This window comes from Schistocerca nitens, chromosome 5 (assembly GCF_023898315.1).
Source record: "Schistocerca nitens isolate TAMUIC-IGC-003100 chromosome 5, iqSchNite1.1, whole genome shotgun sequence".
Classification (NCBI taxonomy): domain Eukaryota; kingdom Metazoa; phylum Arthropoda; class Insecta; order Orthoptera; family Acrididae; genus Schistocerca; species Schistocerca nitens.
The window spans coordinates 17084926-17112856 of NC_064618.1; the positions used below are offsets into that span (position 1 = coordinate 17084926).

Here is a 27931-nt window from a genome sequence, read left to right on the forward strand (position 1 = left end):
GCTATATTTCTTAGATTATACCCAGTGCTATTGTAGAAGATTCAGATTCTGTATTGGTCATTCAGCATTATTAAATGCAATAGACCTCGTCAGTTCACTTAGCCTATTAAGTTTACAAAATAAATTTTTACATATTTAAGTTGACATTGGGCATTTCTAAAAATTCTTCTAATGACTAGAATGGATTAGTTAACAAGAAGTTATGTACATTTTCTTTAAATAATTTGTCAAGCTTGATTGACGCATTCTTAGACAATTTGTTATATATTTTAATTGCCATATACTTGTGACTATTGTCAGTTTTAGCTAATCTATTTTGTGCCAACAGGAAAGACGTACAGTTTCTTGTATAGTAGTCATGCCTTTGATTTGTTACACTTTCTTTAGGTAGTTCAGCAAGTATGTAGTTAACGCTGTCAAGAATATATAAATTAATAACTGTTAAAATTATATATTTAATGAACAATGGTTTACAATGTGCCCTATTATCTACCTTAGCCATTACTCTGGTTGCTTTCTTCTGGATCACCATAATTTCATTTATTTTTCTGCTGTTTCCTCAGAGTATTAACCCATACCTTAAAACAGATTGAAAAAAGGCAAAGTACGCTGTCCTTACGTACTCAAATTATCGCTTGTCATATGAATTCGAATCCTTATTTTCTGGTGGAATATACGGGTTGAGAGAATTCCGATTTCATAGCTTTTTTCCAATGCAGTTAGAAACATACTCCACTTGGCTGGGTAAGATGTTCTATGACTTTGTTCCACTGATGTAAACCCAGGTTCGTTGCTTTGCTAGTGTTTCCTGTTCCTGTTCGTGTTGCAGCCATGGTGAGTGTGAGATGATTTGAGTTTTTGTGTTTAAAATATAGATTGAAACGTATTTGTTATTTGGGTTTATTTATTGAGTTAATGTGCCGATGTAGATGCCGAGATAAGTCTTTAGTTATAGTTTTTTTCCAAATGCATTTGTGATGAGGTTAAATTTGATGTTAACGTGGCCACATGGACCGAACTGCTGGAACTATGCTCTCGTGTGGAGCGTTTTAATTATGCGTTATGATTGTTAAGTAGGTTGTAATCTACCAGAATTTTATGGAACTGAATTACACTAATTGAATCAATCAGATGTTGTGTAGTATTTTGTAAATCGGATAAAATGAGCGTAAATCTTACCTTTGAAATGGGTGCAATTATTTTAACTTACTGTGACGAATGTGAGTGGTGTAATACTAATTTTTATGTTATAGCCGCCCAAAAAGGATTCAAAAGGGGGTTCTTCAAAGCAACCTCAGAAAACCCAGAAAAAAAAGGAAGGAGGATCTGGAGGCAAAGCTAAGAAGAAGGTTTGTAAATAGGTTAGCTGCCGTCTCCTAATGTTAAGCAATGCACTACAAATAACCTTGAGGTGTTTCAGTTTTGGTTGATTTTCATGTAGCACCCCCTTTAAAGCAGATATCATTTATTCAGAACTTTTGTGATCCCATTGTTCTCCATTTTATTACTTATGCAGCTTTCATTCTCATTTTCAAAGCAAAGACAATTTTTGTTGTATTAACTTCGGAATGGGGGATTCTGTGTGCAGTTTGAAAAGCTGCACTCTGGTGCTTATCATTTCTAAAAAATATTGGTCGTAATGTGTTCTACTGACAAAAGTTAGTTCTGAAGTGGCACTGGATTTGTAAGAAAGAAAATGTAATGTCTGTTATTGTATTAATTCGCTGTTTTAAGTGTGTATTAATTTTGCAATTTAATCCTCAAAGTTATAGTTGTCATGTATATACAGGTAAACTGATAGTGTGATACTACTAGTGGCACACACATTCGCACAAGTTAACATATATAACATTTAGTGTTTTAAGTGCCCAAAAGTCATACTTTTATGTGGTGGTAGAATTTTCATTCATGTCTACATATGTGATGAATTCACTAACTCCAGAATGCTGTGATGGCAAAAGCTGATTTAATGAGTCTGAGTGAGTAATTTCTTTTGTTCAGATGTTCAGAGGTATTTAGTAGCTCTAACATATTCCCATGTTTATTGCAGAAGTGGTCAAAAGGAAAAGTTCGTGATAAGCTGAACAACCAGGTGCTCTTTGACAAGGCAACATACGAAAAACTGTTGAAAGAAGTACCTGCTTACAAACTTATCACACCTTCTGTTGTTAGTGAAAGGTTAAAAGTACGAGGATCTTTGGCTAGGCGCGCCTTGGATGAACTGCTTCAGAAAGGTGAGTTCTTGAGACTGTGTGTGTGTGTGTGTGTGTGTGTGTGTGTGTGTGTGTGTGTGTGTGTGTGTGTGTATGTAGGTAGAGGACACTTACAGTTGTGATGTGTGGCAGTGTTATGTTTCAACTTCAGTTTACATGTGTCTTTTGCTGATGGTAATAGACTACAGTGTTATTTGGTTGTGGATTAGAGTGGAGACAAGTATCAGCATGTTGTGGGAGAGGATGGTAAATATGGCAGTGACCACAAATTTACTGCAAAACTTTGTGAGGTTGCTGTATATTGTGGATTGATGTATTTGTGATGATATGCAGTTGATCTTGTGAATGCCTGTGGAGGTGCTTCTGAAAACATCTGGTGGTTTATTTAAAATGACATGCTTGAGAAAGCAATACTGTTCCAGCCATTCTGTTAATCTATAGTGTTGTTACATATCTTACTTCCCCTGTGGTTGATTGGTCCTTGCTTTGCAGTGAAGTTCATTAAGTAGGACTGTAGGGGCATGCAGGGTTGTTAGAAATATTGAACTGTGTTTAAAAAATGTATATTTGGGGGTGGGACACAGTTCTAGGGGGTTTGGGAGCTGCTGCTTCAGGAGGGGGGGTGGTCAGCTGTATTTTTTAGTTTTGTGGCAAGATGATTTTGGGGTTACTGGAGACAGATCGCCTATCTGCTTTGACCCATGACATCATGTCGAAAACACCTATTTTGAGTATATCTAACATGGCGGCTAAAACATTGGTTATAGCACCCTCAAATTTCACGATAACCAGTGCTGACTAAACCCAGTGAAATTACACACACACACACACACACACACACACACACACACACACACACACAAAGCTGGTATCACACTTTCCAGTTCACCTATATAGCTCAGTCCTAGGATAAAAGTTTGGTTATGGTGTCTGTGGCTTTCCTATTGCGTGTTGCAGTTGGTAATTGTATGTGCGGTGAGTGATGGGAACTGAACATGAGTAAGCAGTCAAACAGGACAAGACTGGAGAACCCATGAGAAAGAAAATAGTTTGATGGACATTATAAGTGAATCTATGTTTTTAATTAAATTATGGGAGAAGGTAGGTGGATCAGTGTTCATTAATAATAGTAGCACTTCTAATATACTGATACTTACCTGCCTACCTTCTTCTGTGATTTAATAATATTGATCGACTCAGTTGTTACGCAGGCACCTACTGTTTGGCAACAATAACTTGACTATTTCGCTAGTGCTGATAGAAGCAGAGAAAATCGACACTACCTGAAAGATATTCTCAGAGCGCTGCCATTGTCAAGCTGCCCCTAGATGTGAAGTATTACAAAAGGCTTGCATCTAATAGCAAGTAACTTCTGTAAGCATTTCCTGAGGTGTTTACATAAGAACAAAAACTTGCTCAAGCTTGCTTCGTGAAGTCAGTGGAGCAAGTTTGTCAGGAACTCGCTGCAAGTACTTGTTACAGAAGTGCAATTAATCTTGTAAACCAGACGAGTCCCCGTTGTTACCAAGTGACACTATTCACATAACTACAGTTAGAGAACTCCACTTAAGTTAAAAACGTTGAGGATGTAGTATGAAAATTTCGAATTCTTGTCTATTGTATAAAAAGGATTCAATAAAAGGAAACCTTCGATATTTGCCAGCAGTACTTACTATTACTATCACAAATGTAATGTATTTATGTTTATGGTAGTATTAAAAAATCAGCTAAAATTTAAAGATGCTTGTACCACTGTTCTACTTGTGACTTCTAGTGAAACAAATTGATTAGTGAACACATCTTGCAGTTCTTAGACTGATAATGCCAGTTGTGTGTGTGTGTGGGGGGGGGGGTTTCCAATGACACATTTGTTTTGGCCCATTTGTCTTTGTGCCGTTCTCCTTTTCACAACGGTACTTTCGCACTGGTACTGAACACAAACAGCTTCTGGAAGTTTGAGCAGAACTTAACGAAAATACAAATTTGACAAGTAGAAGATGCAAGAAACTAGAATGAATTCTCCCCCCATAGTGGAGTGTGCACTGCTTTCAAACTTCCTTGCACTTTAGAACTGTGTTGGGCTGAGACTCGAACCTGGGAACCTGATGTGGCGCACAGTTTTAATTTGCTAGGAAGTTTTATGCAAGAAATTGTTTTTACTAACTTGGGAACTTCTTGAATTTGATGAAACTGGGGGGGGATTGCAGATATGGTCGTTCGTAATATTCAGTTCTATGATTGTAGGGATAATGTGCCATACCACAGCAGGAAGTCTGACAGAATGCTTCATAAACATGATTTCAGGATTACGATGTGAGAGTGGTTGCAAGATGGGAAAATAAACTGCAATGACTCAAAGGGGAAGGCTGATTTGTTATCTACAATAAAGGAAAAGAAACCAGCTGTGAAAGTGTATGTTGTGGATAAAATTGCTGAGAGCAGCCACAAAGTAGTGAGTCAACTGCCCTAAAACTGGGATCTAAATCAGATAGAATTGGCATAGACCGAAATGTAACACCATTTCATGGAGAACAATGTCGCTATTGCACTTCACAAAATGAAAAACGTATCCTATGACCGTAATATCAGTGAGTCACTATTGGAATCTGCCAACTTGCACAACTTCCTGGGTGTAACACTGTGTAGGGGTATGAAATGGAATGATTACACCGATTTCAGTTGTGGGTGAAGCAGATGGTAGACTTTGGTTTATTGGTAGAATACTGTGGAAGTGCAGTCATTCTACAAGGGAGATTGCTTATCACTTGTGCAACCCATCCTACAATATTGCTAGAGTATGTGGCACCTGTACCGGGTAGCACTAGCAGGGGATATTGAACATTCCAGAGAAGGGCAGCACAAATGGTCACTGGTTTGTCTAATCCATGGGAGTGTGTCACATAGATACTGATGGAACTGAAATGGCAGACTCTTGTAGGTAGATGTAAATTATCTTTAGAAAGCCTATTAACAAAGATTCAGGAACCAGCTCTAAATGATCACTCTAGGTATATAAAACGATCCCCTACTTATCACTCATACAGGGATTTTGAGGATATGATTAGAATAATTACTGCATGAACAAAGGCATTCAGTCAATCATTGATGACATTATTGGCCAAAGCCAACTAGAATGGAGAGCAGCTACAAAGGCAGGTGCGTCGCATGTTCTGCGCAGAGAAAGGGGGAAGATACGTTGTGACGCTGCCAATTTCCTTCCGTCAGCTCACACACTGAGGCAACTGACGGTGCTCTAGCGTAAACATCATTACACAGTGAACTTGAAGAACTGAATTCTTAGTAACGAGAATCCTTACACTTGTGCACACGCAACCTTCCACATAGAATTAATTAATGTTTAACTCAATTACAACATTCCCAGTCGTATGAAATATTGAGATAAATAATTTCTGTACATTAAGTTCTTTATGATTCAAGACGACAGACTTTGAAAGTAAAACAGCTGTAAAGAAAAACAAGAAAAGGAAAACCACTGCATGTGGTAACAAGGTATATGTGCAAAACTTACCCTGTTTGCAGATTTGTAAGAACTAAGATGAAACTTGAGCTACTAATAATTTTTTATGCTGCTGCAGGCACAGTCACACAGCCATAAGTAACAGTAATTGGTACTTCAATACTTCACAGCAAGAAATTCGCGCCGTCGTCTTTGCTGTCCGAAGTAGATAAATCAGATTCGGCAGGATTTATGATGAAAGGTTCCATAACAATGTCCCTGCCAATTTCCCTGTTGTAATCTTCATCTTGCAGTTTTTCTGCATGTCTTATGCAAGCTGCTCATACAGATGTTGAGATGCTGTCAATTGACTCATATGTAAGTCTCTCAACATCTGCAGCTTTGAATTTCTACAATATATGCTTTCACCTGAGCCCCTACCAGCTCGATAGGATTGTAATGGCAATGGTATGGGGGTAATCTAACGATACGGTGTCTATACTGCTTTACAATTTCGCCTATCTCATAAACTCTGTATGCAGGCTTGTGTTGATTGACAAGAACCAGCAATTCTGCTCTGGTATGCGACGAGTTATGAGGTACTCTGTTAGATGACAGCCATGCAATAATATGTGCCTTTTTGGAGTTCGTATTTGGAGCTGTGTTCACTTGCACTGAGTGGATGCTCACATTGTCGATGACAATAACTGAAGACTCCAGAATATTTGGCAATAATAGTTGTGTAAACCTCCTTTTGAAGGCACTGTACATTTCAGAGTGGTAATCTTCAGAATTCTTAGCTGTAGACGCCTTAAAAATCGGCTTACTCTGGGAAATAAAGCCAGATTTCTTGATCCGACATAAAGCACTATAATTCTCTTACCCTTACAAACAGGAACTTCTAATCCACTGTACCCATCACTCATTTTCCAGCACAGAGCTCTTGTGTGGTTCTAATTAACAAAAGTTTCATCTAAGTAATAAATTTGAGATGCGCCATCTTCTCTGGTCTTCTGCATTGTTATCAAAAACAGTCCTTGCAGCTACAATATCACTTCATTCCATTAATAATTTCCTACTATTGTTTGTTTTCTGATAGCCGAACCCCATGTTTTTCAGTATCCTCAACATGGTCCATTTGCTACCATTAAAATGAACTTCTTTCATACGCAAAACTAGTTTCTCCGCTGTTGGATACTCGCCTTCAGCATACCTGCTGAACACTATGCGCTGAAAAACATTTTTTGCGAAATCGTCTAGTTCATTCACTTGTTTTTTGTGGTTGTGTTGCTTCCCTGGTAATTTGAAAACAGCTGAGCTGTAGGTTTGCATTGACGTCTTAGCTTTGCTGGATATTCTCTGAACGATCTTCAAAGCAGCACCACAGGCTTCAGCTGTCTGCTCCTGGCATCTGGCAATGGTGCGACCCGCACCTTGTGCTAGTGTGAATTCAGCAGAAGTTTGTCTCTTAAAGTATTTTCACACGTGGAACACTATTCCTCTTGCCTGTTTGTGTAGCACTTGGCATGGTTGCATACCGTCACTCATAGTGAACACTATGAATGCAGTCAGCACTCAGCACGGAACACAATGACTGAAATAAACAGGCTGTGAGCCACGTGGTACACTTCCGCATTTCTGCGCATTTGACCCTCGCCCACCTTCGTAACTGCTCTCCACTCTAGTGGTATTGAAACTTGCAGTTAATTGCATATTACCATTAGTTGCCGACTGAGAATCTGCTTCACTTCACTTGTTTGGGTGGGTTTCCTACCACCTTCTTGCCGTAGCCTTTCTTTCTGTTTGAGATGTCCTTGTGCTCATGCTCTACCAGATAGCAGTTCTGATTGCAGTAAGAGGTGGTTTAAAAAAAAAAGCAAAGTGCTTTTGGTTTTATTTGAGTGGGGAGTACTTCTTTTGAGACATTTACAGGTTATGTACAGTATTGGCAATTTTTCTGCTGTTTCATTTGTTGGTGTATTTCCAAGCCTCTACATTGGTTCCCGATTTTTCTTTTCGTAAATTTGACCAGTGCCATCTGTTTTAGGCTTAAGCTTTTTTGGCAGAACTAGTCTGTGATTTTTCTATATTAACTTGTCTTTAAAAAAACGAGCAATTTTACAGAATGTGTACTGAATTTTGCTAAAATCTCATGAGCAGTGGTCTTTTTAATCCTTTAACTGCAGTGGAAGAGTTACCTCGTGCTCTGCTGCTTCCCAGGTGCTAAAGACTTTTTTAATGTACTGCCTCTTTTACTGAAGCGCTGTTGATGTCTTTGTGTCCTATTGCACCAACCTCTCACTGCTGCAGGCAAGTTACTTTCATATCTGGTAATAAATTGTGGATGTTTATCATACAATGTTTGCGTCTCTTTGCATGCTATCATTTGCAAAAAACCTCATTCCGATACCTTGAACCATGTATGAAGTATGACTTGTTAGGACATGATTTGCAATGCTCAGAGGTGGAAATGTGTCCCAAGTGACCATTAGTCCGATATAACAACCAATAACTGAACACTGAAATATTTTCAACAAAAAAATTAAAACAAGTTTGGTGTCTTACATGCATTTCATATACGGCAGGGTATGAGCTAAAATCAGCCATATGCACAGTTGATGCTGTGTGTTTTTACCTCTGTAAACTTTTTGGAATATGGTACAATGTTTTATTTAATTTGGTGTGGTGCAGTAACTATGACGAATAAGGAAAAGAAATTGTTGTTTATGGAGAGAAGATATCAGACTGTAAGATATGCAAAATTAATTTTTTCACTTAATGTTTTTTAACATGGAATAAGTATTCCAGTGTGGCTTGAATTCCATCACAAAGCACTAGTAGCAGAATTTGGCGAGCAGTACAGTCATAAAAAACAATACAGAGTATGTTTGTGGATACGAATAAAATATTTTAAAAAGATTAATTGAATATTGAGACAGATAAGCTGTTGTTCAAAACACCTTGTAATTCAAAATATTAGCAATATGAAGATGGGCATGGTAGCCTGAAACTCGTTATGACATTGAAACAAAGGGGCTGGTTTGTCATTCAACAACTAGTAAAAGATTGACTTAACAAGATAGATCATTTTCATTGTTTATTGGCCAGTAGAAAGAAAATAAGATCATTAATAAACGTTAGTGCTAGTTTCTTGGTTATGTTACTATATTCACACTTTGAGAATTGTCCCTTTATAATATCACTTTTACTGCTTGGGTGCTGAACTGCATAGCTGACAACTTTTCAGTTTTGGCCCCAATGTGTGCGTGTAAAATATTTGTTACAGTCCCAGACTTAGTAGAGAAATACTGTGCCAATTACACTGCGATAGACTCAAATGCTCAAGTGGATGCTAGAGACTGTTACTCCGTAAAAGTCCTCAGAAAGTATAGTTCACCCACAGAGGAAATAGCAGACGAAACCCTTGTTTGACCAGTTGTGGTTTTCATTCTTAAGACTGGTTAAAGGGAGCTCTCCATGCTAGTCTGTGCTGTGCAAGCCTCTTGATACGTGCAAAACTACTGAAACATAGGTTAGGTTGTGCCTTAAATTTCACTTCTTCCTTTTTCCTTTTCACTTCAATCCTTTTCAATAGTTTTAATTTTACCCATCTTTCAGCATTCTTCTGTGATGTTGCATTTTGTGTTTTTTATCATTCACATCTCACTTCTCCCTACAAGGCTACACTCCAGACATACTTTCAGGAAAGAATTCATAAAACTTTATATTCAATTAGCTGACAAGCCTAGCATTGTCCAGATATTCATTTTGCCAAAGTTTTATTAAACAAAACAAAAGAATAAACTTTTTGTTGTGAAGTATCAAAAAAATTTCATGTATGTGCGTTTGTGAAAACACCTTTGAAATTACGGAACAGAAAGCTGCTACTCACCATATAGCGGAGGTGATGGGTTGCAGATAGGAACAACAAAAAGACTGTCACAAATAAAGCTTTCAGTCATTAAGGCCTTTGTCAACAATAGAGCGCGTGCGCGCGCGCGCACACACACACACACACACACACACACACACACACACACACACACGTGCGTAGCAAGCACGGGACCCCGAGCTAATGTGGCCCTCCTTCCTTTCTGGGCTGCATACCTTCCTTTTCTGCATCCTTCCCTCTCCCCCATCTTCGCCCCTCCTCCCCTCACCTCTGGCTCTTTCCTTCCCTTTCTCCCCCTCTGGGAGTATGGTTTAGGGGGAGTATGGTTTGTGCCTACATCCGGAGACAGACACTCGTAAATGTACCGCATTCTTCGCCTTCTCTGCTTGTGTATGTCTTCATCCTTCCTTTGTCCTTCTCTTTTCCTTACCTCTTCTCTTTACCCTTTTCTCCGCTGCGGCGTTCGAGACCTCTCCTCTTTCCTTCCTCTTTCTTTGTTTTTCCCTTTCTCTTTCTTCCTCCCTGTGCGTGTCTGAAGGCCGACCCACGCATTTTTGTGCGTAGCCGGTGACGGGGTAATGCGTAATTCACCGCCCCGGGTAGACAGGTAGGACACGGCCGTACCCCCTGGTAACGGCCAGGCCCAGGGAGGGGTGATTACCCGAGCTGATACCTTCCGAAAGTGCCGATTGGTCCCTCCGTCCGTTTGTCGGGAGGTGTGACATGAGGTGTGAACAATCACCTAAGGCGGGAGTGCCCTCAGAGAGGGCCCCCACAAGGGAGGAGTGCGCCATCGGAGACGCCGGGGGGATTCTTCCGCAATGGTTTCCTCACCTTCCACTATGTCTGCTCACAAGCGTTAAGTTCACTGAGTCTCAGCCACAGACAGTTCTTCCATCATTGCCACAGTTCCTTGTTGTTTCTCGGTTTGACGAAGGTCAACCCTTTCATTATTCAGAAAGGTGTTACCGCAATTGCAGGTCCTGTAAAGTCTTGTTCCAGATTACGGAATGGCACCTTGTTGTTAGAGACAGTCAGTGCCCTCCGGGCACACAAATTGCTGCGTACTTCACTGATCCACACCTTCCCTGTCCGGGTTGAAGCGCACCACACTTTAAATTCCTCGCGTGGAGTCGTTTATACACGCTCCCTCGATGCATTGTCTGACGAAATTCAGCACTACCTGTCTGACCAGGGTGTAACTGCTGTTCATAGCTATGAAAAGGGTTGACACGAACATCATTCCAACCCGCACTGTCTTCTTGACATTTGACAAAGTTCAACTCCCATCGAAAATCAAAGCAGGCTATGAGATAATTTCCGTTCGCCCTTACGTCCCAAACCCTACGCGTTGCTATTGGTGTCAGCGGTTCAATTACACCAGCCAGTCCTGTTCCAATCCGGCCAAATGTGTTACGTGTGGCAAGGATGCCCATGAGGGTGCTTGTCCCCCTCCATCCCCTCGCTGCATCAACTGTATGGGTGACCACGCTGCTTCCTCTCGTGATTGCTCCGTTTTTAAGGACGAAAAGCTCATCCAGGAAATCAGAGTGAAGGAAAAGGTGTCGACCTTTGCTGCTCGAAAATTATTTGCCAGTCGACAGCCCACCGTGCCTCAGACAGGAAAATACAGCACTGTCCTTGCTTCTCCTCGGCCAACAAAGGAGGCGGCCACGCAGACTTGTGACCTCACCTTTAGTGCCACGATCGTCAGATCGGCCAGCACAAAGATTGCCCGTTCAACCTCACCACTTTCGCCTGCCCACTCTATGGCTCACCCTTCATCGGGTTCTGCTAAATCTCGAGCCCAAAAGTCAGACACCAAGAATTCGAAAAAAGAGCATACTTGTGAAGATTTTTTACATACCCCAACTTCACAACCATCGGTTCCTCCTTCTTCTAAACATCATATTTCCAAGAAGGCTACAAAGAAACCCAGTTCATCTCCTCCGCCAAGGTGTGTCCCATCTACAGGACCACCTGGCGGAAATCGCCCTCGGCCGTCTTCTGTGTCGCCAAGGCGCACTGCTGGCGGCCGATCAACCGGCCAATCTCTGGTCGCAGGAGCTGCTCCTGAACAACCTATGGATCAGGATCTTCTGCCTTCGGCTGAATGCCGTTCCATGCTGTCGGTTGCAAACTCTGAGCAGTCGTTGAGTTGACAGCAACTTTGGTCACATTCCTCCATTTTCTGTTCACCCTATGTCCATTATCCACTGGAATATCAGCGGCATTCGAGCCAATCGGGATGAATTGTCGATCCTCTTAAGATCCTACTTGCCGGTCATCTTCTGTCTTCTGGAAACAAAGCCGCGTCCCCATGACTACTTTGTTCTCCCTCAATTTCAGTCCGTCCTATATGATCTCCCCACTGTTGAAGTCACTCCAGCCCATGGAGGACTCACGATTCTTCTCCATGATGCTCTCCATTATCACCCAATCCACTTAAACACTTCCTTCCAAGCTGTCGCCATCCGTCTTTCCCTTTCTGGATACACGTTCTCTCTTTGTACTGTATACATTCCATCGTCCACACCAATGGCACGAGCTGATCTCCTTCATATTCTTGGTCAGCTTCCACCCCCCTTTGCTGGTTGGGGACTTCAATGCCCACCACCCGCTTTGGGGATCTCCACATCCTTGTCCACGTGGCTCACTATTGCTAGACGTCTTCCACCAAGCGGATCTAGTTTGCCTCAACACTGGGGTCCCCACATTTTTGTCTGCCTCCACGACAAATTTATCTCATTTGGACGTTGCGGTCGGTACTGTTCCGCTAGCTCGGCGCTTAGAATGGTTTGCCCTTGATGATACACACTCGAGTGACAACTTTCCATGTGTCCTTAGACTGGAGCCTCAAGCACCCGCGACGCTGGAAGTTTGTCCAAGCCGATTGGACACTTTTCGTCTCTAGCGACATTCGATGACCGTCACTTTCCCAGCGTCGACGATGAGTTCACACATATTACCGACGTTATTCTTACAGCTGCAGAACGTTCAATACCACGCACCTCCGAATTGCCCCGGTGCCCCCCAGTTCCTTGGTGGGACGAGGCATGCCTTGACGCAGTACGTGAGCGGCGACGTGCTCTTTGCGTTTTCCGCCACCATCCTACTTTCGCCAACTGTATCCGCTATAAGCAGTTCCGTGCGCGATGCCATCGTGTCATCCGCGATAGCAAGAAAGCAAGCTGGAAATTCTTTATTAGCTCATTTAACACCTTCACTCCCTCCTCGGAAGTTTGGAGTCTGCTTCGACGGTTCTCAGGCGCGCCTAGTTTCTTCCCGGTCTCTGGGCTCACTGTCGTGCATGATACATTTACATTAGTGGACCCCGTCGCAATTTCTAACTCATTGGGTCAGCACTTTGCTGAGATTTCGAGCTCTTCAAATTACCCGTCAGCGTTTCTCCCGAAGAAACGTGCAGTGGAAGTGCGACATCTTGCTTTCTCCTCTCAAAATCGCGAAAGCTACAATACTGTTTTCTCCATGCGGGAACTCCAACATGCACTCTCTTCTTCTCGCTCCTCCGCCCCAGGACCGGATGGTATCCACGTCCAAATGTTGCTGCATTTATCAACCCATAGTCTGCGTTACCTCCTTCGCCTTTATAATCGAATTTGGACCGACAGTACTTTTCCCAGACGATGGCGGGAAGCTATCGTCGTTCCTGTTCCGAAACCTGGAATGGACAAACATCTCCCCTCTAGCTATCGCCCCATTTCTCTCACGAGTAGTGTCTGTAAGGTTTTGGAGCGTATGGTGAATTACCGTTTAGTTTGGTGGCTGGAATCCCGCAGTCTTTTTAACACCTGCCCATTGTGGATTCCGAAAGCATCGTTCTGCAATTGACCATCTTGTTGCTCTCTCCACTTATATCATGAACAATTTTCTCCGGAAACGCCAAACGATAGCAATATTTTTTGATCTGGAGAGAGCATACGATACCTGTCGGAGGACAGGCATCCTCCGCACACTGTTCTCTTGGGGCTTTCGAGGTCGGCTGCCCCTTTTTCTTCGCGAATTTATGGCAGAGCGCACATTTAGGGTGCGGGTGAACACTACTCTCTCCCGTACCTTCTCCCAAGAAAACGGGGTACCCCAGGGCTCCGTGCTGAGTGTTGTACTGTTTGCCATTGCCATAAATCCAATTATGGATTGTCTCCTTCCTGATGTCTCGGGCTCCCTCTTTGTGGACGATTTTGCGATCTACTACAGCTCTCAACGGACCAGCCTTCTTGAACGACGTCTTCAAGGATGTCTCGATCGCCTCCACTCTTGGAGCATCGAAACCGGCTTCCGTTTTTCTCCCAGTAAGACCGTTTGTGTTAATTTTTGGCGACGTAAGGAGTTTCTTCCACCCTCCTTACATCTAGGACCTGCCAACCTTCCGTTTTCAGATGTCGCTAAATTCTTGGGTTGTATGTTTGACAGAAAACTGTGCTGGTCCTCCCACGTTTCCTATCTTTCGGCTCGCTGTCTGCGATCCCTCAACACCCTCCGTGTCCTGAATGGTACCTCCTGGGGAGCGGACCGAGTGTTCCTTCTCCGCCTCTATCGCGCCTTAGTGCGCTCGAAATTGGACTATGGAAGCATAGTCTACTCCTCTGCTCGGCCGTCTATTCTTCGGCGTCTCGACTCTATCCACCACCGTGGATTACGTTTAGTGTCTGGAGCTTTTTACACCAGCCCTGTGGAAAGCCTTTATGCTGAGACTGCTGAACCTCCGCTGTCCAATCGGCGAGCAGTCCTTCTGAGTCGTTATGCTAGCCATCTGTCTTCCATGCCTGCTAATCCGGCCCATGACATTTTTTTCGACGCCTCGTTGGATGTAGGGTATGCAGGCCACCCTTCCTCCCTACTACCACCGGGAGTCCGCTTCCGTCAACTGCTCCATTCTCTTTCCTTCCGCTTTCCTAAAACCTTCTTGACAACTTGGGGTACAGCACCGCCTTGGCTCCGTCCCCGGATCTGCCTGCTCCGTGACCTTTGTCGATTTCCCAAGGATGGTACCCCTTCACTTGTTTATCGTCGGGCATTTGCTGCTCTATGTGCACAAATGACGGAAGCCACATTTATTTACACCGATGGCTCGAAAACATCGTTAGGTGTAGGGAGTGCCTATATTGTTGGCGACACCCCAAATCACTTTCGGCTTCCCGACCAGTGTTCGGTTTATACTGCGGAGCTTTACGCTGTTCTCCAGGCTGTCCACTACATCCGCCGCCATCAGCGGATACAGTATGTTATCTGCTCGGATTCTCTCAGCTCTCTCCTCAGTCTCCAAGCTCTTTACCCTGTGCACCCTCTGGTCCACCGGATTCAGGACTGTCTGCACTTGCTCCACCTGGGGGGCATCTCGGTGGCGTTCCTCTGGCTCCCGGGACACGTTGGTATCTGTGGAAATGAGGCGGCCGATATAGCAGCCAAGGCTGCCGTCTCTCTTCTTCGGCCAGCTATTCAATCGATTCCCTTCGCCGATCTACGGAGCGTTTTATGTCGTCGTGTTGGTTTTTTATGGCACGCACATTGGTCGACACTTCCCCATAATAAATTGCGGGACGTGAAAGCTCTTCCTTGTGCTTGGATCTCTTCCTCCCGAACGCGTCGCCGGGAGGAGGTAATTGTAACTAGACTCCGGATAGGGCACTATCTTTTTAGCCATCGACATCTTTTAAGCGGTGATCCTCCCCCACTCTGTCCCCACTGCTCTCAGCTGTGGATGGTAAGACACCTTTTAATTGAGCGCCCCTATTTTACTCCGTTACGCGCCCGTCTACAGCTGTCGCCTGATACATCGTCCATTTTAGCAGATGACACGCGCTCGGCCGATCGTGTTCTCGAGTTTATTAGTGCCAGTGAACTGACGTCAGTCATTTGAAGCTTTTTTTGGGGACAACCAACCCCTTTCTGTAGTGGATTTTTAAGCCTTCCTTCTGCTTTTAGTTTCTCCAATTTTATGACTTTCGTTCCCATTGCTGCTGGGTTCCATTTTCGGTTTTTTACTGTTTCCTAAGTCACGGACCGGGCGCTAATGACCATAGCAGTTTCGCGCCCTTAAAAAAACACACCAACGCAACTCGCACACATGACTGCAATCTGATAGTTGAAGCCACACACACCACAGTTGCCTGAGGCTTCAGTGTGTGTGTGTGTGTGTGTGTGTGTGTGTGTGTGTGTGTGTGTGTGTGTGTTGTTGACGAAGGCCTTAATGGCTGAAAGCTTTATTTGGGGCGGTCCTGTGCCTCAGCATCTCTGCTATATGGTGAATAGCAATTTTCCTTTTCATAATATTGTTGCATTCCATTCTGGATTTTCCATTATCCAAATTAAGAAATTTGATCCCAGACAAGTTTCTGCACTCAGGAAGCAGCTGCCTTGCATGTCTGCAACATGACTTTGTACATCTTTATGGCAACACTCCTTCATAGCTCTATAGCTGGCTATCATTTTCGCCGACAGTCGTTCGTGCTCCGCAGTTGAAAGCTGTCTGAAATTCTGCCAGGTATCTGGGATTTCTTTAAGTTGACTGACTGTAGGGGTGTCGTAGTTGTAAAGAATAGATGTATTAAAACTTATTGCATTGGTGCAGGATTTTTCATTTATCTCAGTGTTTATCACATCTCTTGAACTGTGTGTCACACAATGATCTATTTATGTATGTACATTCAGTGACATCAGTGGAGACTGTCAGTGAAGTGTGCTGCAAATGGAGTTAGCAGCAAAGAAGTAATACATTTAAACATCACGCATGATGTGCCAGGTTTTCACGATCTCTGTGTTTGATGTCACATCTCCTGATGCATGTTTCATACAGTGGTATAATTTTGAAGGTATATTCAGTGGCATATTTAGATACTGTAAGCAACCTGTATTGCGAATTGAGTTAGTAGGAAAGAAGTAATAAGTTAAACGTCGTGCACAATGCAGCAGTTTTTCACACATCTCAATATTTTTCATATATGCTGAACTGTATGTGGTACCATGATATAGTTTTGTAGGAGCATTCAACAGCACTTCGGGATACAGCCTGTGAAATTTATTATGAACATAGTTAGTAGCACAGAAGTATTACATTCAAACATCATGCATGATAATGCAGTTTTTCACATCTCGTTGTTTACTAAATCGTCTCTCTTGAACTATTAGAAGTGTTTCTTTCCCCCGGAGCAATTGTTGCCTGACAGTAAGCAATATGTATACAAAGTTTGCTTGAAATCGGTCCAGTGGTGGAGTAGGTGGTGGTTTTCTCTCTCTGTCTGTGTGTCACTGTGTGTGCGTGTGCGTGTTTTGAAACAGTTTCCTTTTCAGGACTTTTCTTGCTGCAATTTGAAGCATCTGTGTTATATCATCTTTATTTTAGTCATACTCGGTTATTTTGCTTGAAATAGAAAAACTTGTCTAATTTTGGTATTGCTTCCTAATCAAATTCTCTTCCCATCTGATTTGAGGACTTCTAGAAATGTTTAGCAGTGTAAAATCTGGTTTTGAAATCTGTTGTACCATTTTATAATGCATCTGAAACATTTGGTTTCTCCAGGTCTGATCCATGTGTACAACATCCTTTCATGGTTCTTAAACTGTTTCAAATGATTAAATTATGCTCTGTACAAAATTCTACCAAGTAGCTTCCTCTCTCATTCCTTTTCCCCATTTCATGTCTTGCTATTTTTCCTTCTCATCTTTTTCCCACTATTGATTTATGGGCTCCCAGCACAATTAATTTTTGCCTCCCTTAAACATCTGAATAATTTTTTAAATCATAATGCAGTGTTCCAATTTCTTCATCCCTGGAGGGAGCTATAGTAGAGTTGATGAAAGATGATCCTTGATAACCAGCAGCATTGTTGCCAGCTTTCAGCTTTGAAGCAGACTCCAGCAAGCAAAAAGGGTAGTTATAAGTAGAGCTGTGACAACATAGGTGTATAGAAAATAGTATTATGCAATTAGTTGAGGTAGACAGCTGAAATACTAATGCCAAGCCCAGTGCATCTACCAGGGACCTTTTTTTGCCAACTCTTATAGTTAGCATATAAAATTGTTCTGTGGCTGTGAGTGTTGGGTTCATTTTCACTTTGGTTAAAATATTCACTGTTGCCTATAGTAGCTTACACCCACATTGTTACTTTATTGGAGCTATGCCTGCATTGGTGTTCGTTACCTGACTTGGTGGGTAAGATTTGGATTTGCAGAAGTATGGATATGTCATGTGACCTGCTGACAAATAGCAGCCAGTCAGCCATAGCATGCAACAGAGTTCCTTTGTTCCGTGCGGAGCAAGTTTGTGATTGGTTTTAGCACTCTATGTGGTGTCATTTTGAAAGTTATTTTGAAGCAACCTGATCAATGAGTGGCAAAAGCAGATCTCACCCTGTATTACACAAAGGAGGGAGATAGTCTTTCATGTGTCAGTTCTTTGGATGAGATTTAAAAGTGCCATCCAAGTCTGGTAACAAACTGTCTCCCGGTCTTGCCAAGTGCCATGAATGAACAGCTGAGTGCTGCAACATCAGGTTGGGAACTGTTTAGTCAGATTGCAGGTGAAGCAAACACTTCTGCTGAAGAACGGATCACCTATTTTTAAGTTGCCAGGTAAGTGCTGAAATAGAAATTCACAAGTGAGCTCAATGATTTCAGAGAGAATGTATTACGGTGCAAAATAGGTGAAATCCTACAGTAGATAAATTATGTTCGTATTTTAAAGAAGCCGACAGTTTCAATGGAAGCAAATATGCTTTGCTCAGAACATTAAGAGAAATGGGATTCAAATACAGAAGGACCAGTGACTGAAGAGAAATGACATTGTAGCAGCAAGAACTGTGTTCTTGAGAAAAACGCAAGAGATAAAACAAGCTGGAAAATAACATTTATTACTCTGATGAAACTTGTGAACCGAGAGTGTTGGAGATCAATGTGCTGGAAGAGAAATGAGGATCTCGGAGGCCTGAAGGTTTGTGCGGGCAAAGGGAGGTGCCTTACTGTGCTACATGCTGTTCATGCAGACAGGCTTAATACCAAAAGGTAAATTAATATTTAAAGCATCAAAGTCAAAGCATTCAGATGACTGCCTCTCTGAAATGACTTAATGCTATCTCAAAGTGGTGGTTTGTACAACAGCTACTTCCGTACCCAGTGGAGAGTTGTATTATTGTAATGGACAGTGCAGGCATGTACTTCGTGCAAATGAATAAGGCTCCTACTTCAAATGTCAGAAAGGATGAAATTATTTCATGGCTGTTGTATGGAATTCTTCACACTGCATTACAAACAAGAGCAGAGTTACTTGTGCTCGTAAATGGATACAAGCTCAAATACTGCACTTGTAAGATGATTATCTAGGAGTACAGCATTGTCACCGAGTAATCATGATACCAACATATCGCTGCCACTACAATCCTATTGAGCTGGTATGGGTGCAAGTTAAAGCCATATCACATGAAGAAACAGCACCTTCTGGATTGCTGATGCCTAAAGATCCACACATGAAGCAGTGAACAAAGTAACCATCTGCGATAGACATAGAGAAACACTACAGGTAGAAGATTTTAAAAAGGAAACAGGTAAAGACTCTGTAATGGAACCTCTCATAATTAATTTTCATGATTGATTTATGTGAGTTAGACAGTGAGAGTATTGATGATTTTGCCTGTGTCAGAACTGCTTAGTACTACATTACTGCAGTTTCCAGTGCATGCTTCTGAAATTTTTCCACAAAGAAATTAGTTATAAATGAGGTTAAGGGGCTCCCAGTCTGTTCATAGAACTCTTGTTCCACTTGAAATATATGTTTGCGAGGCAACATTTAAAAAGTTATGCAATATCGGGAAGAAAAATCTCATTAAGCGGTTGCAACACCTCATTGAGTGCAACCGTAGTATATAGTGATACAACATCAAAACTAACTTAATATTTCCTCTGTCTGGACCACTGTGCTGTTTAATTTACTGATAAAATGTGCCAAATTTTTGATGTTTGAATCAGATTGGTCCACAGCTATAAAAATGTTCAAATTTTTCTCAATGTTCAGTACGACTTTTTTTACTAACCTCATAGAAGTCATAAGAAATTTGTCAGTGTGGTCTGTACTAAATTTTCTACAGGTCTGTGAGTCTAGTAAGTCATTAATCTTACTATGATAGTCGGTCAGATTCAGAACAACTGTTGCGTAAGGAGAATAAGTGATGTCATCATTTAGGTGTTTTAAGGCATTACTCTGACCCACACTTAAATTTCTTTTTACACGTTTGGTGTCCACCAATACACTTACAGCTTTTATATGGATTTGTGTGTCCACACTAAGAATACCTGCTTCTGCACTGCTTGTTATTTCCTCTGAGTACAATTTGCCGACAAGTAGCATAATTTCCACCCCTAGCAAGCATGTATCTCTCATCAGATAAATGTCTGGATAAATTGATAACTATGCGGGAAATTTCTAAATGGCAGATTATCAGATTAGGCTGAAAATTATCAAATTTCTTCATCTGTCTGCTAGATGCTGTAAACATACACTTCCTAATAGTCTTGTGCAATAGTCTCACTTCTATTGTAGTTGCCACTACAGAATTTCTTACTGATAGTAATGTAGAGACTTTGATTTGCAATCCTTGCTGTCCAGGTCATGGCAGGTCAGTTAAATCTGCTCTCATTAGACCTCTTCTGTCAATTGATAATCAACTGCACCTCAGCTGAGCTGCATAGGCACTTAATTCTCAAAAATTTCGGAATAACACTGCTTTGGAACAAGACAAAAATGTGAGGGAACACACATTCATTTTGATAGGACTAAACTACTGGCAGCTGTGACATGCTATACATAGAGGCCATAGAGATTGTTAAACACCCTAGGAATTTCAATAGGAAGGAGGAGGGCATGAAATTGAATGACATCTGGGTCCCTGTGCTGAAGATGCAGTGTCTTCCATCATGGAAGCAACAATGGACAACATCAACCGGCAGTGGCCAGTTGCACTAGAGCCAGGGTGTGAATCAGACACTCAACAAAGCTCCGATCACCCCTTGAAAATGCCCTCCCCAGAAATGTCCTCAAACATTTGTTTTTTATATGAAATCCATTTGACCACAGCATAATAGCCACAATATTTTATTTATTGTATTTGAGGATGGTCAAAAGGCACTGCTGATGCAGGATGTGTCAGTAAATACATATTTTTCACTGTATTTGTGTTCTCCTTTTTAAATTTTATTTTGCAAGACATCCCAAGATGAACATATTTTCAGAGTTTGAATGGGAAAGATAAATAAATGCACCGTAGTTTTTGCCAATTACTCTTGCATTTATGGAGGAAATGACACAGTGCAGATCTATTATTGTTGTCACTTTTCATCCATTTATGTTGTGTTATTATTTTTCCATGTTACATATTTCATAAAGCCCTGTATTTTAAGGTGCACAGTTTGATGGCTCTGTGTTCCTCACAAAGGTGTAAATTGCTGCTCTTGCCACCTTTCCTGTATGCATACATAACTGTCAGTCAGTAGCTGACTACCGAATGGAGTGCAGCTAATGAACAGTCTGACTACATTCCAACCGATGGGTCCCCTACATTACTAACTACTGTCTACACAGCAGTCTCCGTCACCCACCAAGTTACGTCGTGTGCACTCTCATTGTTGGAATTGTGTTTATAACCGTGTAGGCCTGATCAGAAGCAGAGCACTTCTTGTAACTGGACTCCGCTAATTCCTCTGTATTTCACTTCAGGCTGTCCATTTTCCTTGTTAAATTCTCCAACCTACCTACCTGGTAAAGGGATCTAACATTCTGTACACCCGACACTTTTTGTTTTTCCAAATGTTATCTTCCCTGTCTGGAGATATAAATGGGGGAACTATTTGACCTGTGGATTATTTTACCTGAGAGGCGGCCCATCATCATTAAGCTACATTTTCTCGGGAAATATAGTGGCTGTAGCTTCCCTTTACTTTCTGCCATGTGCTGTACTAATGTAGGAAGGCCTTATTGGCTATATGTTAAAATGACAAATACAGGTTGATGATTCTTCTGAAAAATCTTTTTCTGGGAATTACATTTTACATTGGAAAACTTAGGAGAATATTGGGAATTCTCTTTTTAACCTAGCATTGGAATTTAATTATGTTTAGTTTTATATGTCAAAATTTTAAAATACTTAATATTTTGAAATATTTTAATTATGTGAATATTGTTCCATATTAATTACCAATGTTAAAAACTGTGGTCAAACTATCTCAACCAAGAGGAAAGAAAAGTTATTGTGAGATTGCCCCTCCCCTCTCCTCCCTTCTCTTTGTCAGGAACTTCTTGTTGCCATCTTGCTCTCCATACGTGGAATTCTCAGGGAAATGTAAGTTTGATTAGCCCCCTGGAATCAGTCATCCTGGCTGTTGCCCATCATCAGCAACTGCAGATTTGTCAGGCCTCTCCACAGGTAGCCTTCCACTGTGATTCCACATGTGGTACAGCTATTCGTATCCGAGACATGCAAGTTGTCGTACTTTGGTAGGGTATGTGGATTACTTATTGCTCTGGAACTCTTACCAAATAAGACTGATAAGGAAATAGAGTAATATGACAAAAAGGCAGTGTGTGAAGGTTCTTCAGTGTGAGAGATAATGTATAATAAATCTCACCAATGAACTTCAGACCTGTTTGCCTGGCATAGCCCTTAACAACTCAGCATGTCATACCTCTTGTAACAAATTGTCATGCGTACCTCTTGTCGCAGACTTTGACAGTAACCAAAATCAGTTGCAAGCTGTTATTTTCGCAATTTGCTCCAGATTGCAATAATATGTAGTCTACGTATAATTCAAATTTATTTATTGGTACCTGATGCCAGCTGATATTGATTTGGCATGACCACACACATAAATAGTTACTATTGATTATTTTTTAATGTGGGCTAATTACAGGAATTGTGTGTATAAATGCCAAATTTTCTGCTACGAATGTAATATCCATAGTTGAAAGGTGGCCTCCTGCTTGTGGTTCCATGGCAACTTGAAACGGGGGAGCTGCAAGATGCCTCACTGCCACCTAGGCTTAAAGTGTTCTTCTCCAATGCCCAGGGGCTTTGAAACATCTTCTAAACTGTCTGCAGTAGCTGTTTAACATAAAATAATCCTATAGTTAATTTTGCAAACTGTGAATGTGCTTAGTCACAGTTGAGTGTTGATTGATGTGATGTCAAACAATGGAAAATCCAGGATGGAATGCAACAATATTGAAAAGGAAAGTTACTTACTCACCATGTAGCGGAGACGGTGAGTTGCAGGTACGCACTATAAAGACTTGTCACAAATAAAGCTTCCGGCCATTAACCCTTTTAGTGCCAGACGTTTTCTCAAAATATCATGTTAAAAGTGCCATGCAATTTTACAGTAATGTGCAGACCTCTGCCATACTTGCAATGAAATCTAAACTAATGCATAAAGGAATGTAATGTTTTTTAATTTTTAGGGAATGCTGCTGGCAACAGTACTATGTGCAATACACATTGTCAAAAAACATATTTTCAGAGAAAAAAATTATTTTCATGATGGGGTTTATCGAAAAAAATTAAAACTTTGATTTCAGTTTACTCTGAGACCCATCAAATAATATACTCAAAAAACGCGCACGCGTCATATATGGTGAATTTGGAATGTAATTTATACATTTATTGTTTATATGTTCATGGTTTAATAATTTTTGTCCAGTGTACTTTTTAAGAATAGTCAACCAATACATTGCTTCCTCCTCAAAGTATCTCGTGAGAAGTGAATGAAAGTAAGCTTATTGTTTAGAGCTCACAAGGGGCATACCAACAGTCATTCTTCCTGTGTGCAATTTGCGACTGGACAAGAAAGGGTGAACTGATGGTGATACACAAGGTCCTCCATGCCTGATACCATATGGTTATAGTTAGAGGTCTGTGCGGATAAGAAAAGTGCAATCCGCACCGCATCCACAGCAATTAATCCGCATCCGCACGTTCCTTATCTGCATTCGCATATATTTAAGTTTTGAATGAGTAATTAATAGTAATAGACAGTAGTACTTAGAATTATGGTATGTAATGACATAGTTATTGTTAGGGTGCCATTTCTGCCCCAACTTAACTACTTTTGACTTCTTAAATCACAGGAAATGCTCTATACCTACTCTGAAACAGACCATTCCAAACAGGAAAGCATTGGCGCTCCGGAGCACACACAGTAGCGGCTCGGATCTCGTGAGATTGGAAACGCTATTTAAAAAAATAAAATTCAATGTAATAGTATTAAATGATGAAAATACGTGTATAGAAACAATTATATTTCGCTGCTCTTGTGCCAAGGCAGCTGAAAATGATGATGGTTTTAAACTGTTACTAGCACATTGCATTATTTACCGACGGTTTTTTGGACTCACTGCTTGGATGTGTCAAATTTTGAAGCCATTCATGTCAGCTGTTGATTATATTGTAGCTTACGCGTTCAGTCCTCGTCATTTCCAGGTGAAAATATTTACAGTATTAGGCCTACACTGCAAAACGCTGGCGCACCTATGAAAAAGTTAAACTGCCAGCAATAATTGACGTTGTCTGGAAGAAATAACTCATGTTCCGAAGAGTGACAACAAAATCAGTGGTTTTAGAAATTAGGAATTCATTTAGCTTTAGCTAAAAATAAGATTGAAATCTCGAACCTCACCTTTTGGCCGATTTATCGAATTAAGACCTAGCGATAAATGAAATTTCTGTTTCATTCTCAACTAAACAAAGTTATTCACACTTTAAAACATCCTCAATATTAGTCTAAATTACTAAGACAAAATTTGCAGTAGATTTTGCAGTTAATACTTTCAGTGTTAAAAAATAATTTTTTCAGAGTTTAATGGAACTGCAAATGATTTTAAGATGTCCATATAAAAACCACTGTCCCATAACTTTAAATGTTAGGCACTTTTCCCTGTTAAGCAATACCGAGTTACAGTTAAAATGTTCAATTTTGTTACGAATTTCAGCCCTTATCTTTACTAATTGGCTGGTAAATTAAGACACATTATTTTGGATGATTTGAATATTTTGTAGGTTTTCAATGTGATCAGAATAATCTTCCACGGGCTATCACAGTCACAGCTTGTTGGTGGTCGTGAGCCGTAGTTTGAAGTCCCACTTACAATTAATTACTAGGCCCGCCGTGCCACCACTCCGGCCGGGCTTTTTCACTGTTCACAAAAAGCGATAGTGCTCGGCGGCTGCAAATGTTACTGTAGTGCACGCTAAAATTTAGGTAGGCACTTATGACATCATCATTACCTAGTTTAATAATATTGACGTGTTAGCTGTTAAATATTCTTGTTGCAAAGAGTAAAAACTTAAAAATTGAGCTCTTTAATATGAAAATTGCAACAAAATAAATTGCTTGTTAAATATTTCCTTCTTTTACCTAATGCTACTTACCGTATTTACTCAAATCTAAGCCACACTTTTTTTCCGGTTTTCGTAATCCAAAAAACCGCCTGCGGCTTAGAATCGAGTGCAAAGCAAGCGGAAGTTCTGATAAATGTTGGTAGGTGCCGCCACAACTAACTTCTGCCGTCGAATATATGTAGCGCTACACAGGCATGCTTTGTAGGCACAAAGATAAATACTGGTGCTAAAACCTCTGCGTCAGTAAATAAATTAAAAAAAAAGATGGAAGACGAGCTTTTTTTCTCCGCCCTGAGTTTCGACCACTGCATTTTATTACATTATCCAACAAAGTAAATACAAATTCCGTATTGTTCATCTTCGAATGTAGCAGAAATGGCCAAATCTACTTTCTGAATTTTTTCCTACCTGTGGGAAGAGATGGTTGCTAATAGGAACCTGATGAAATATGAATCATATGTAGTATTCTCTTCACCATAAGAATAATACTAATATAAACATTTTGCCATGCATTCTTTCGTGTTTGCTGCTATCTCATTTAAATCCTGTCTGCCTAATAAACTACGAAACTAGAGTGAGGCAACAGCAAACGCGGAAGAATATACGTAATGTGTCATGTTTATATTCGTATTATTCTTATGCCTGATAGTGATACAGTCAGAAATGAAGCAAGGCAACTGACTAGATTTTTAAATCTAAGATGACTCTAATTTCTGTGCAGAATTTGATGTACTAAAGAAGCGGCCGCAAAAATTTTCGCCTAACTCTCGTTCAGAACATGTTCTATCATAGGCAGCCTATTATTTGGTTCTTGTTGATCATTATCAAAGAAAGCAGCAGTGTAAGTAACAACAAATAGCAGTCTCTTGCCATTGTTTCGCTGATGAGACGATTCCACTCTTTTTTTTTTTTTTTATTGTAAGCAGCGGTAGCGCGCGCAAAAGCAAGCCATGCCGCGAGCGGCGACAGGCCGTAAACACAATGTGACAAACAATGCATGACACAGTACAGTAATGCATTTTCAGCTTATAGTGACGTAAACACCTATAACAAAGAAAACAGCACTTATCAGATCAAAGCAAAATAAGAAATCGATTCAAACCAGACGAAGCATGTGAAAAAGGAAGGGTACCTGTATAAATACGGACAGAGCGCCTGACGCATAGCAATGGCTACCTGGTAAAGCTTTACTGCTAAGCTTAAGACTCGAACCAAACTACTGTAGCTGTATCGTCATTCATTCGACCTAAATTGTGTCTTATATTACAATGGACGAACTTTGTTTTGATTTGAAGGTGCGGCCTAAAACTTTTCTCTCCCCTTGAATTTCGAGTCTCAAATTTCAGGTGCGGCTTAGATTCGGGAATTTTTTTTTTTCCTTTATTTCGAGCCTCATTTTTCAGGTGCGGCTTAGATTCGAGTGCGGTTTAGGTTCGAGTAAATACGGTAACTGTTCTTGTTGGGAATTGTAGAAATACTAACAATATGTCGTGGAAATTCTTTACTATAAATATTACAATAAAAACTCACAGGCTTCAGATTAAATATTTTCATCTTCTGCTTGCTTCTGATTCAAATTCTGTAAAAGAAAGAACAGAAAATTGCAACGGGCACCTGTCTGGTAGACAGTGGGCAGGTTTGCCCCACAGAGAGCACTTCACAGGCCACACAAGACACGGTCGCGGAAACTGATTAGGCACAGGTCTCTTGGGTAGAGTTACGTTGCTCGTAGCCAGGGGCTGAGGACAACAGACATCCACTCTACCAGGGCCCTGCAAGATTCCAAGAATGTCAACAGACTTGAAGTTTTCAACTAACATTGCAACATACGTACTGGGCAGATGCTTTGCTCATTATCCGCAGATGAAACACACAGATACCCGTCGCGATTTTATCCGCCAAGTAACAAATATCGCGGATATCCGCATCCGTGCAGACCTCTAGTTATAGTATAGCTCTATAAGTTGTAAATTTATGGCTGAAATTGTGACCTAAGTGCCTGTATGTTACCAAAATCAATATCGAATTGATTTTGTGAGTATTTAACTATATGATGCAGCCAGTAAGATTTTATCAGTATTCTGTCAACCATGCTACTATTCATCAGGATACTGTAATGTTTGTGGTACGTGACATACAGTTACAAACATATTCAAACTGGTTAAAAACTTGTAAATATCAGACTACTGTGGGAAAAATCTGTGTTTTCAGTGGGGATGTAAATATTACATTCCATACTGGATTTTCCATTGTGGTGTAAATATAAGTGATTATAAAGTATGTTTTTTAAAAAAATTCATGCCATTATAGAAAGTGATCAATCCCAGCGGAGTGAGTGTTCCCCTCCATTGCGAGGCCTTTGTTTGCACGTGTAGCACTTGTCAGGCGACACAATACTCTGTATTGAGTGAAAGTGTTCAAAAGTAGAATGGTGAAACACAAATATTCTATTCACCAAAGAGTATTCGTGTATGATTCATATGTGCATACAAAATCTGCGCATGCAGTAAGGAGAGTATTTCAATGGGTATTTCATGATGTTAAAGTTCCTAATTGGGGTACAATACATAGATTGATAAATAAATTTTGTGAACCAGGAAGTGTCCTTTGCAGGAAATGCAGTACTCAGAAGAAACTCTGGATAACATTGGACATGCTCTGGAAAGGTTTCCTAGAAATCAGTTGATTTCTTTCTCATCTGGAAATTCCCTGTGGCTCTGTTGAAATGGCTACAAAGTCACTAAAGTTAGAAGACATGTAAAATAACAGCAGTGCAGTAACTGGGTGACTCTGTGAAAATGATGCAGTTTAGCGAATGGATTTTGAATAGTATGTGTGACAGAGAAATGGCCCTAGCCTAATTTTCTTTTTCGACAAATCGTGGTTCCACGTAAGTGAAGACGTTAAATCACAAAATAACTGTCATTGTAGTTCTGAGAAACCTAACATAAGAATGAATCACTTTCACATG

The 27931-nt window shown here is 40.9% G+C and overlaps 1 protein-coding gene across 1 annotated transcript in view; it reads left to right on the forward strand.

Annotated features, from left to right (window-relative positions):
- The first annotated feature begins 773 nt into the window (after window positions 1-773).
- LOC126259828 (40S ribosomal protein S25) overlaps window positions 774-27931 on the forward strand; it is a 42756-nt gene continuing 15598 nt past the window's right edge. Inside the window, exons 1-3 of the mRNA XM_049956871.1 lie at window positions 774-834; window positions 1254-1349; window positions 2051-2234. Of these exons, the coding sequence (XP_049812828.1) occupies window positions 832-834; window positions 1254-1349; window positions 2051-2234 (283 nt within the window). The 5' untranslated portion in view covers window positions 774-831. The remainder of the gene's footprint in view (window positions 835-1253; window positions 1350-2050; window positions 2235-27931) is intronic.